Consider the following 12486-nt stretch of genomic DNA (forward strand, 5'->3'; position numbering starts at 1 on the left):
TCATTCACATTTATTTGCTTAGCAGATGCCTTTGTATAAAATGGCTTACAAAAGAGGCAAACGTAATCGCGTTAACATCAGTCTGGGGACTACTCGGGAACAAGTGCAACAGGACAAAGGATACAAAACTGATTACCACCAGTGAAGAGCTGAGAACAAAATATAACCGAGTTACAAATCCAAGGTTACAAAAACCTAACGGCAGTTAGACAAAAATTCACCAAACGAGAGTCTTCAGGCCCTTCCTAAACACTTTAAAGAAGTCACTAAGTTCAAATGGAGGTTTGCAGCTCATTACACCAGCGAGGAGCTACACATGGAGACTCTGAACTGAGATTTGGTGTCACGAACAGAGGCCCTCCATCCTTCAATCTCCTATGCCAAACACTCAGGATCTGGAGTGTTAACATCGTATCTATCTATCTATCTATCTATCTGATCTCCTTCTACAAATCGCTTTGCTACAAGGCACCTGCAGCACTCAGTAATTCCCTAAACACAACACCTAGTCCAAGTACGGGTTAACATCTTGCCAAATGACAAAACCAATACATCCAGGATGCAGCAGTCCACTTGGCTTACTATTGTAGAGATGAAACCAACCCACTAACTACGCCCAGGCATTGGATTCAACGTCTCTGTGTCACACAACAAACAGAAAGCAAAAGCATACCTTATGGGTAAAACTGCTCACTGCCACTTCGTGGTCTTCCTGTTGCTTTAAAAGTAGAAACCCAATTCAGAGCTTGGGAGACAGCTGATCGAGATGTCGTGAATGTAAAGTCATGGTGTGCACAAAGCACAGGCTTTATATACGCCTGTCTAGATTGGCACAATGGATGGCCCAATCAACTAGAAGCCAGAGGCATCACTCCTTAGAAGCCTCAAAGCTATTCACCTAAAGCATGATGAGGATTGAAGAGTTACAGTCAATGGAGGAAGTACATGCTAGTCCTGCACTTTTCATCCTGGATCTGAGGAACAAACACCAGTGACGTCACAGTTCAAAACTCATGTCTGAAATGATAGTTGCTATGAACAGAAAAATACGGATATATGCACAGTATTAATGTTCATTTTTAGATACAATAATTGGGGGGTGAGGGACTTGAGATGAAGAAAGCCCGTTTATTATTGTGTAAGCAGACATCATCTCGTTCATCTAACTTCACAATCCTGTGCTACCGGGGGACACAGAAGTCCTCTGTAGTGACTAACCGCTCACTCCTTTGTTCTAGCTAATTCAACTAGGGATACGCTCTTATCAAAAATGATCTCCTTTTCATTCCATTTGAACTTGCCTGCTTTTGATTTGCTGGTCACGTTTGCGGGGAATGTCCTAGAAGTTGCAAGAAGTTATTCACGAACCTGAAAAGCCTAGCGTGCTTCATGTATTCTGCATCTTCATCATATTCCTTCTGTGATCCTATACCAACCCAAAAGAAATTTTCAGGTTCCTCTCCTTCGTTGATTACCTGAAACAAGACTTTGTATTAAACTCAAAAATACAAATAACAAAAGTCTGCATTGCCATACTTCGTGATTTCACTCTCCTTAAAACTGAAAATACTTGCAAACATAGGAATTTTAAACCTCTTAAAAATTGGGACGCTATTACCACATTGCTTACAAATATTGTTCTGGAATCATCTACCTGCTTGCTGTAGGTTTCATCAAACATGGTGTTCATAATTTCTTCTGCAAGTTTAGCTTCATCAGGGTCTGCTGCACGTCCCACCCATGTGTACACTATTCCCTGGTTGTCTGTACTTTCAAAAGGCACCTGGAAGAATAGTTTAAAAAAAAAAAAATGGAATCAATATGGCCTTCTGGCAAACTTTTATAACTGGAATAAAATAAATTCAAGTTCAGAGATGTCATCCCAGTTGTGTATTTGAGGGTACAACAATTACTTGCTCTCAAAGATCTTGTTTCACGCAGCTACTCAATGTGGCCACCAGTAGTTTCCTATTTGGTAATAAGAACGTCCCACATGACATCAAAATCATATCAGTACAGTACTGACAAGGGATACCAACAATAACAAAAACGCATCGCATTTTAATGCTACAAGGAAAAAAAAACAAACAAACACAGACTGTTATTCTGCTTTCTACCGTCATCTAAAGAGGCCTAAGTTTGTTGAAAAAGCCTACTTGTCACAAGTGGCGGACTTATCTAATCCTTTTAAGTTTTTAAATCTAAACCCAAAATAACGACCCAGGCCAGGCCAACAGTCATGAACGAACATACTAATGGTGAAAGAACGTACAGCAATGTTGACATTAAGGGAGAGTCTCAACAGAATTCTCTCCGTGTCGTTCACTTACAGCACGCAAGTACAGAATGCAGGGCGTAACAAAGCAAACATTGTTGGATACAAAACCGTTGCTGTGTTGCACATTCTTCCGCTATGCTGGAGATTGAGTTAACATTTAAAATTTGTTCAGAGTTCTCTTACCTTCAAGATAAAGCAGAATTCTGAGTTCAGCAAGCTTGAGTCGGTGTTAATCTGGATACACCTACAACAGACACAGTTAAAAAATAAATAAATAAAAGAGTAACGAGGAGGACAGCAAAACAAAATAATAAAAAGGGGGAAAAACAATATCTGAAATGTTACATTCATTATTTCATCATTTCCATTAATAGTCCTTGATTGTCTGTAGTGATCTTTGTGTTTGTATGTCCTACACCTTTTGTTGCCAATTTGGGTTTTAAAGAAAACGTCTGTGAGGGATTTGTTGGACAGGGTTACTGACCAATCAGGACACTAGGTGAGACAGGACTTCCTGTTTGGTCCAGAAGTACACCTTAACTGGTTTTTTTTTTTTTTTTTTGGATCAAGAATGGAGCAGTCTGGTAGCAGCAGCAATGGTTCTATAAAAGATTCTCCTGTTAGATGTTCCTGTCATTTTCTATCAAAGTTACAGCTTAATGCGGGTCTTAAAATGCTAAAATCATTTTTCAGCAGAAAAAAAAAAAAATAGAGGAAAAAAAAAAATGGAGTCACAGAACACTCAGGGCAGTTGCGGGTTTATTCACAAGTTAGCCGCCCTCCACGGTTATTTTCTGCATTCAGTTATTTCACTTGGGAGTGGTTTTGATATTCATATTACATCCATTCTAACTGTCTAGTGTCTTCATTGCGTAGCGTACTTCTGTATGGTTTAGAGGTGTGTATGTTTGGGAGGGCTACGCAGCAGCAAGGGGCTTCATAAATATTCTAACTGTGCTGACAAGCTGCTTCAGCCCTGGAGTGAGTCGCCACCATGATGAACTGGTAATCCAGCCTGTAAATGAGCAGCTTCAGAGTGAACTTCAGCTCCTGTTGTTGAAACCTGGGGCTTGACTGTGTGGAATAACCGTAGTGTTCTTCTACCTTAGATGATCAAGCCAAGCACAAGTGGTTTTAAAAAAAAAAATAAAAAAATGATAGAGGCTGAAGAAAAAGACAAAAGAAGTCACAGGAATTCAGGTCACCAATGGCTTCTTACCTTGTGCACAGGGCACTGCCATTTGTTCTTAAGTGATAAAGACTGGGCTGCACGTGGTCATCCTTCAGTTTTCTTTTTCCTTTATGAATAATGAATTTTCTCTTAAAATGAGACAGGAATTTCAGATTTTCTTGCTGCTGAGTCATTCGAACAACCTGTGGGAAAAAAAAAAAAAAAAATGTTTTTGTGTTGGCAAAACAGGCAGGAAAAGAGGATTTTGACCAAAATATTGAAAACATTCCCAAGACAAAAAAACACAAACACAAATACAAAACAATTATAGCGGAACAAAATGACTTTTTGAGTGAATTAGGAGTTTGGTTTTTGATTTTCCACATTCACTTAAAAATTATTTACATTAATCCAAAATGATTTTAGACTAACCAGCTTATTAAATCTGTTACAACGAAAGGTGACATGATGGTGTTTCAGAGTGTGCTCGCTCTCTCCTGTATCTACACTGTGAAGTTTAAAGACACTGTTTGTCCATTCTGTAACTTCACCACCGTACAACAGTATGAGCCTTATCCCCAAAAATGGAAGACCAAAGGGGCACAAAATGCATTTAAAACAAAAGGAGAGTTGAAGTTTTTGCCACATTCTTCTAAATAAAAAGTATCAGTGAAACCATCTTCTCAACTTGCACACAATGACCTCAACCACCTCACCCACGGTGGCCAGACAATTCCCCACATCAGTCAATTCCCCACATTCCCAACTCCCCACAATTACAATTCCCCACATCACAATTCCCCACATTGCAATTCCCACATTGCAATTCCCCACTTCCACAACTCCCCACATTGGGATAATATTTATTATAACCATAGACTAATGTACTATATAAGACAGTCCATATAATGATACAAAAGCGTGCCCTCCGTTTCCCCACATCGAGCATTATTTTATTTAAAACGCTACTTGTTAATAAATATGTAAAAATACATTATCCAAGCATGCATTTTTATATACAATTTGCCTTTTAAAAATTTGAAACAGGTAAGTTGAATTCTATTATTTTTGAATCTTTCTTAAAACATGCTAAAACGTAACATTTTTGATTTTATCTTTTTAAATTACCAAAATTTGTAATTTGTGCCAGTGGAGGATGTCAGAGGCCTGTTCAATGACTTGATAGCAGAGTTCCCTGATGAAGACAACTACAATGACCTTCTTGCCTACTTTGAATCAACCTACATTACTGGAGTAAGAGGCAGAGATGCAGTGTTTCCCATTAGAATCTGGAATCACTTTGAAGCTGCTGCTACTGGCCTACCAAGAACAACAAACTGCTGTGAAGGATACCACAATTCACTGAGAGCCCTGTTTCACTGCAGTCATCCAGGTGTGTGGGATCTTCTGGAAGGTCTGAAGAAGGACATGGCCATCCACAGCAAGACATTGGCTGATGCAGATGATGGCAGACCACAGCCAAAAAGGAAGAAGTATGAGACCCTAAATAGCAAAGTAATTGAGGCTGTCCAAGGGTATGCCAATCAACAGGATAAGATTAAGTATTTGAGAAAATTGGCCAACATGCAGTTTCCAAAGTAACCTTTGTGTTTAGTAGTTTCTGTGTACTTTAGTCATTCTTGTCAATTATTAATAGTTTTTGTACTGTACATTTAGTTTAATGATTTTTCTTTTATTAGATAAACCTGTACAGTGGAATTATTAGCAAATGGAATAGGACCTTATCTAATTCATTATTTTGTACCAAGCATATTTTGTATTAAACTCATTTGTTCATTTGTGTATATCAGTTACTTGTATTTTGTAATCAGTAATGCATTTCAATAAATTGTCATGAAATAAAACTTTTGGAGATTAATTACTACTATTTGCATTTTAGAATTCCTTCATTATATTATTAATTCAGTGCACTCCATATTATCCCAATGTGGGGAGTTGTGGAAGTGGGGAATTGCAATGTGGGGAATTGCAATGTGGGAATTGTGATGTGGGGAATTGTAATTGTGGGGAGTTGGGAATGTGGGAATTGACTAAGGTGGGAGTTGTCATGGAACCCTCACCCACACTGCAGCTGCTGAGGGAGTTGACTTCACAGTGGGTGGTGTGGCCTCCTGGGATTGCGAACGAACTTTGCACATGTTCACCCCTACAAATTTGCTGCAACTGTTAACAGGCTGGTTGGGGGTTTTAAGGAAGCAGTGCCAACCCCTGCGTCACCATGCTGCCAGAGTTTGCACATTTTTGGGGTGAGGAGAAGGTGTCAGTGGGTTGTTTTTTTTTGTGGAGGAGTGTTTGTGTGTGTGTGTGTGTGTGTGTGTGTGTGGCAGGGCATTTAAGACCCTGAACTGGATTAAGTCAGTCTACTAGTAGATGGAGGCATGGTTGAAGGGACAGGATAGCATGACTACCTTATTGTGTGCCCGCTGAGGTTGGGCCTGGGGCCTTAATGTACTATTTAATTATTAATGGCTATGGACAATATGTACAAATCCTTGTAAAAATATGACCAGTACCCATCAGAAATTTCTTGCTAATTCCAATGGCAGTACGCCATCCTTATTACAAAGGGTATAGACATGCCAATCCATTCAGCAACTGCAGTCCTGGATATCTAAGGGCATCACATGCCTTTTTTCATTTAATTATGACTGACTGAATTATACTTTATCTGCTATGAACTTAAGTGGCAAACCCTCTTGGCAGAATGCCAATGCTTCAATATATTTAAGAGAGAAATAACTGGAGTTGTGATGTAATACCACCAACAGAAACGAGGCAGAGCCATCAGTCCACGGGTACTCTGTCTGGAATGGGTGAACTTTTCTCCCCAATGTAAGAGATGGAGAACACCTTCTGTTAGACTCTGTTTACTGCCTTAAAACTAATAAAAGGATTTTAAAATCAATTCTAGAAGAAATGGTAAGCCAGCGTAGACTTATCAGAGCAGGGGTTAGATGTTCTCTTTTTCTGGTGTGTGTCATCAGTGCTCTTGGTCCATCATTCTGTACGAGTTGCAGGGACCCTAATACGTATTGATGTACTCCAGTATACAAAGCCCTGCAGTAATCTAAGCCGGAGTCAGCTTCTTACACTCTTGTAGACGGAGATATGGTCTAATTCGTGTACTACTTCATAAATGCAAAACCGCTCTCTTAATGGGAACTACATGAGGTTTGAATGTCAAGTCAGCATTAAAAAGAAGTCCAAGATTTTTTGGTCTGCCAATTTTCCTACTTTGCTTAAAATCTTATTTCAATTTTGTTCAGTCCCAACAATAAGGATTTCACTTTTCTCTTCTTTTAATTTTAAAAAGTTAATATTCATCTAATTTATAACACTAGTCATACAGTCTACTGACTGACTTAATGCACTTGTGTTATCAGGTACTACAGAGTCGTACGTCATCTGCATAGTTACGAGTGAAAACTAAGTGTACCCAAAAAAACAAACATTTGAAGTGTTTTCTTATTCTTTTATTTTGGCCTACTATACATATAATTGTATTTTCGGGTACTACAGGCCAAACACAGAACAGAAGCGGAGTTCACTTACCTCCAACTTTCCAGGGAAAAGGCTCTCAAATTTCTTCTGCAGACTAAAAGTAAAAGTCAGCCAACCCATGTTGGAAGCTTCTCTGCCCTGCCAGAAATAAACCACACACTGAAAATCCTCTTCTGGCTGCTTATCATCTTCATCATCACCATCTTCACCATTTTTGTTCTCTTTGTTCTTGCCTTCTTTCTCTTCTTCATACTCAACAGGAACCCAGTACCTACACAAGTCAGAAAACTCTCTTACTATACGGGAGAAAGCCTGGCGATTCACAGAGCAAACAATGCATCAGATAGGAGCTGCTGCTGTGACACTACTCCCCTCTTTATTCAAAAATGAACTTGTTGGATAAGTAAAAATATGATGTCTGTCCAGTGAAGCAAGACACAAATTGAAATAAGCCATAGATTGGTACAGTTGTCCACCAGTGCAACTTAACAAATTTCACAACAAAAATATACTTTAATGTATGACATCTGCAAATGCAACTTGAAGGTTACCCTGCGTGAATAGCAGCTTAGCCTTCTAACTCTGCAGGACCTTCTTCTTCCTTCCCTTAACTCAATAACATAGTACAAACATATTTTTTAAAGATTTGATTGGTATGGATTAGAAAATGAGGAAAATGCACATGTTTGAGGCAAGACATGAGGCAAGTCGTGAAGCACCAGGATGTGTTGCCGCCTCATCATCTGGTGTACTAGTCCGATTCCTGTGCTTGCATATGCATTCTCTGGGATCTAATGTGACCTTGATTAGTGACTGCGTATTAGTATTATTGTGGAAAATGACTTTCACACTGACCCTAAACTTGAAGTTCTTTGTTAAATACCAGTTCACAAAAAGAAGTGTGGCCAAAATAAAAAAAATAGCAAAACTTTGAAAAAGTTTCCACTAAAAGGGCGCATGTTGGAATGCATCCTGTATACTCAAACAAGGGATGTAAAAAGACTGAATTAAGCTGCACTGCATTGAACACGAGGTTCTGAAGTCAACAGCGTGTCAACTTAAACACATTCTCCACTGAAGTCCTTCTATTCAAGCAGCTTTCAATACAACTTATGTTAACCAATTACCGTTATCACTGTAGTCCAGCTATTCATGTTAGCTAAAGCACATACACACCTGCACAGGAACACATAGCAGTCCTGCGTATGGAAGTGACCAAATTCTTCCTCTGGAAGACGTGCAAATTTTTTTCCTTCCAACACAAAGCCCTCCATTCCATCAAGATCCTCATTCCATTCTTCCATTAACTGCTCAGCCTGAAAAGAAAATTCAAGATAAAAAACAAAAAAAAAAAATAATAATATTAAATGTATAAAATTTCAATACGACTCAATCCTAAAGCTAGAAAAACCTGATAACATTCTCCATATTCACAACAAGAATACAGGATACAGTGTGCATTTAGCAAAGTATATGCATGACAAAACACAGCTGAAGTTTACTTTTCATATTTGTTTTTGATTTAAAAGCAAATATTTCATGGCAATTTAATAAAAGAAAGAGAGGGCTGGCTTCAGGAAAGGCATCCAGTCATATTAAAATTAATTAAAAAAATAAATCCGAGACAAAGACAGATATTTTTCTGTTTGGCTTTGAAATTAACATGCAAATACTTTTTAAACTTACACTTTTACTGTAAAACTTCAGTAAAAACAATTTTTTTAATTAACTTTTCATCAATATTGCACTGAATTTTTGATTCTGTGTTTGGAGTTACATTGTTACAGCGCAACGTATAACTATTAGAGAGAGAGAGAAATGATATTCACTCACGGGTAGTTAAACTGCAAACATTTTAATACGAATGGCATATGAAGATCTCCTTTGGTGTCTAATGTTATCCCCTGAAGATGTACTACATTATCTTTCTTGTCGCCTGTTAAAATTTTACAGGTCAGAATTGTTTGACAGCATAGTCTATTGATACGCATTTAACCAATCTGCTGTGTAACTGATTGACAATTCTGACGTTAATTCATTTGACTTCTTCATTCCTCTGTGCTAGGATTGCCCGTGTACACATTTCTTCTGTTGATAACCCTTCTGGATGAAATTCTTCAATAAGATTTGGACATAATAAGTATTCATTTATTGAGAACTTAAAGTGAGGAAAACGTATAAATATTTACAAGAGCAGAGAGTGCAGGAACTGTGTCTGACAAAAGCATTCACACGAAAGGTGACAGGACCGTGGGCATGGTTGTGAATGGTTAGTCTCTTCTCAAGATTTTCTTTTATCTATACTAATAAAAGGCAAAGCCCTCACTGACTCACTCACTCACTCACTGACTCATCACTAATTCTCCAACTTCCCGTGTAGGTCGAAGGCTGAAATTTGGCAGGCTCATTCCTTACAGCTTACTTACAAATGTTGGGCAGGTTTCATTTCGAAATTCTACACGTAACGGTCATAACTGGAACCTATTTTTTCATCCATATACTATAATAGACTTCTGCTCGATGCCCGTGGGAGACGGAGTTACGCCTCTCACGTAATTTAGTGCCTGCCCATATAAGGCCGTCCGTCAGCGGCAATCCAATAGAAACACTGCTGATAAATATTCACGTGTGAAGGACTGTGCTTATGCAGAGGAAGATGGGATGGTCAGGGTGGTGTTTGGCACAAACTCCGCGAAACTGCGAGAGAAACTTTTAAGTGCCGGGTCTTAGCTAACATTAAATACAGCCGTGGACATCGCACGAGATGGCACAAGCACAGCTGGAAACCTTCGATGCATGTACACCGAGCGGCTCACGTGAACTGACGCAGTGCACAGATAAAAACCAACAGTTCCAAAGAGTGCTGAACAAAAACCGAATTACACAATTGAGAAGGCAGCAAAAAAATATGAAACGTCTGATACATACAAGCATATTCATAAGTGAAGCTACTGCGGAAACAAAACACACGGTGGAAAAAGTCAATGTCCCGTTAAAGGAAGGCAGTGTAAAAAAAAAAAACCCGTGCATGCAGTGTGTCAGGTCTCAGATAAAGAGGAAGACGAACTGTTTATTGATGCAGTAAGAAACCAATCGATAAATGAAACCTGTTATCTTTACGATGATTGACAAACACGGAATGTAACTTGAACACAACACATCCTACAAATACGAACCTGACTGAAAGAAATGATGATAATCAAATCCTTGATGACAGCAACACTCCTAACACTCACAAAACAAATACTGTATATTGACACTCATGTTACGTTATTTTTAAAATGTTCCCTTTTCTTTTTCATAACTTCTTTAACACACTACTTCTCCGCTGTGAAGCAGATAGATAGATAGATAGATAGATGTGTGTATATATATACACGCCGATCTACATACATTCAAATAGGTAAACCACACGCCGTGGCGCAATGGTAGAGACTTCGCCTCTATCGCCGACGTCCAAAGTTCGATTACCGAGAGGGGGTGCACCGAGTATGTACACGCGCTTCCCGATTCATTTTACCTTTGCATCCCCTTGGTTCGAGATGTATGAAAAAATATGCAGTTAACGCAGAAAGACAGATCACCAATTGAAGCTTTATGAATAATGGATACTTTACCAAAACAATCATTGATGGCGAATAAAGTCATACTTAGTGTATTCATTAGATGAACGGTAAAAAAGTAAGAGCGAGAGGAGGGTAACTTATTGAGGCACGTAGGAAAAACCACAATAGCACGCGGGCTCGATGTACTGTAGTGCGCGTCAACTCGATCTGAATTGCGCGATCACATTCAAAAAAATATATCTTTTCAAGTTCTATTTAGTCCATACGCGTCAAACTCAAGGCCCGTGAGATCATTTTATATACTGTATTATTGTTATTAATGGCCCAGGGATATGAAGCGCTTTTAACACAATAAACTACAGATCCCATAATGCAGCGCTTCAGCTGCCTTGCCGAACACTTGCTGCTTAATCAAGTCCAGCTTATGATGCTGCAACTTATTGCGAAGCTAGCCCACATGATGCCAAAGAGAAAAGTTGATTCTGAACATACAGCCTTTAAAAAACCGATGAGAGGCTGAGTACATGTTTACTGACATTGCTGGTAAACCTGTGTGTCGCATTTGTGTTGCTAATGTGGCTTTAATTACAGAATTTAATCTAAGACGGCACTATGAGACAAAACATCAGGATAACCTGAAGGACCTGAATGCAATGCACAAGATACAGAAAGCAGAAGAGTTAAAGAAGAATCTGACACTTCAGCAGACATTTTAACCCGTGCAAAATCACAAAGTGATTTCAAGTGAAGCTGCTTTTATGGGAGACACAAATGCACCAGTGCAACTTGCCCCACTTTCCCTGTTGCCAAGTAATGTTGAACCAAGTCGGCACAACGGTATTCCCAAATACGCACTTTGCTGATAAACTAAGCGCACTGAGTTCGCACGGCGCTTTGGTGGCTTTGAAGAACAAAAAAAGAATTTCGAGTTGTTTTGCAACCCATTTGCCGTCGATGTGGAAACTGCACCTGTGCAGATTCAGATGGAAGTGATTGAGCTGCAGTGTAATGGCACACTGAAGGCAAAGTATGATACTGCACGGCCCGCACAGTTTATTCACTCCATTTCCGCAAAAATGCTCCAGCTCCGTCTACATGCGGCTCGAACCTTGTGCATGCTTGGTACCACATATCTGTGCGAGAAGCTCTTCTCAGTCATGAAGACTAACAAAACAGCACACAGGAGTCGCCTCACTGATGAGCACCTGCAGTCCATCCTGAGAATCTCCACAACACAGAACTTCACACCAAACAGAAACGAACTTGTGGCCAAAAAAAGATGCCAGGCGTCCAAATCTGATAAAATGACATAAGAGCAAAGACAACTGAATGATTTGATTTGTTATTGCTGAAAAGAACAAATTTTATTTCTATTTCCAGGTTTTGTTATGCACCATGTTCATATTTGAATTTGTATAATTTTGACAGGATATATTTTTATGGAGAGCAAAATCTTTTGGGATATTTAAAATTTAAGTTTATTTTTTATATAAAATTACATAAGAGTAAAGAAATTTGAATGGTTGTTCTTTTAACGTTTACTTTATTTAGGTTTGAGTTGATTTATTCCGGAGTAATATTCCTGTCTGTTTTTATTCATATTTATGTTCAAGAGAGTTAAGTTTTTAAAATTTTAAAGTTTTAAAAGTTTAGTTTTAGTGTGTTCAATAAATGTTTATCCTGTTCGGCCCGCGACCTAAAGTGTGTTTTGGATTTTGGCCCCTGTGCAACAGAGTTTGACACTCGTGATTTAGTCGACACAAATATCTTTGGTTGGAATGTAAGGCGAATTTACTCTTTACATTTCTATGGTAAAGAAAAATGTATGCAATGATGCCTACATTTAACTTACATTCCTACTAAAGATATTTCTGTCAACTAAATAAAAATTCCTTCTATTTAAAATTTAAATAGAACTTGAACAGATATGATAGTTCATAAAATATCCA

The 12486-nt window shown here is 38.6% G+C and overlaps 1 protein-coding gene across 1 annotated transcript in view; it reads right to left on the bottom strand.

Moving 5' to 3' along the window:
• The window catches only part of flii (FLII actin remodeling protein), a 43289-nt gene that overhangs the window by 4608 nt on the left and 26195 nt on the right, over positions 1–12486 (bottom strand). Inside the window, exons 22-27 of the mRNA XM_039776522.1 lie at positions 8148–8287; positions 7023–7242; positions 3498–3652; positions 2462–2522; positions 1655–1783; positions 1369–1475 (exon numbers count right to left, since the gene is read on the bottom strand). Coding sequence (XP_039632456.1) covers positions 1369–1475; positions 1655–1783; positions 2462–2522; positions 3498–3652; positions 7023–7242; positions 8148–8287 — 812 coding nt within the window. The remainder of the gene's footprint in view (positions 1–1368; positions 1476–1654; positions 1784–2461; positions 2523–3497; positions 3653–7022; positions 7243–8147; positions 8288–12486) is intronic.

This window comes from Polypterus senegalus, chromosome 13 (assembly GCF_016835505.1).
Source record: "Polypterus senegalus isolate Bchr_013 chromosome 13, ASM1683550v1, whole genome shotgun sequence".
Classification (NCBI taxonomy): Eukaryota; Metazoa; Chordata; class Cladistia; order Polypteriformes; family Polypteridae; genus Polypterus; species Polypterus senegalus.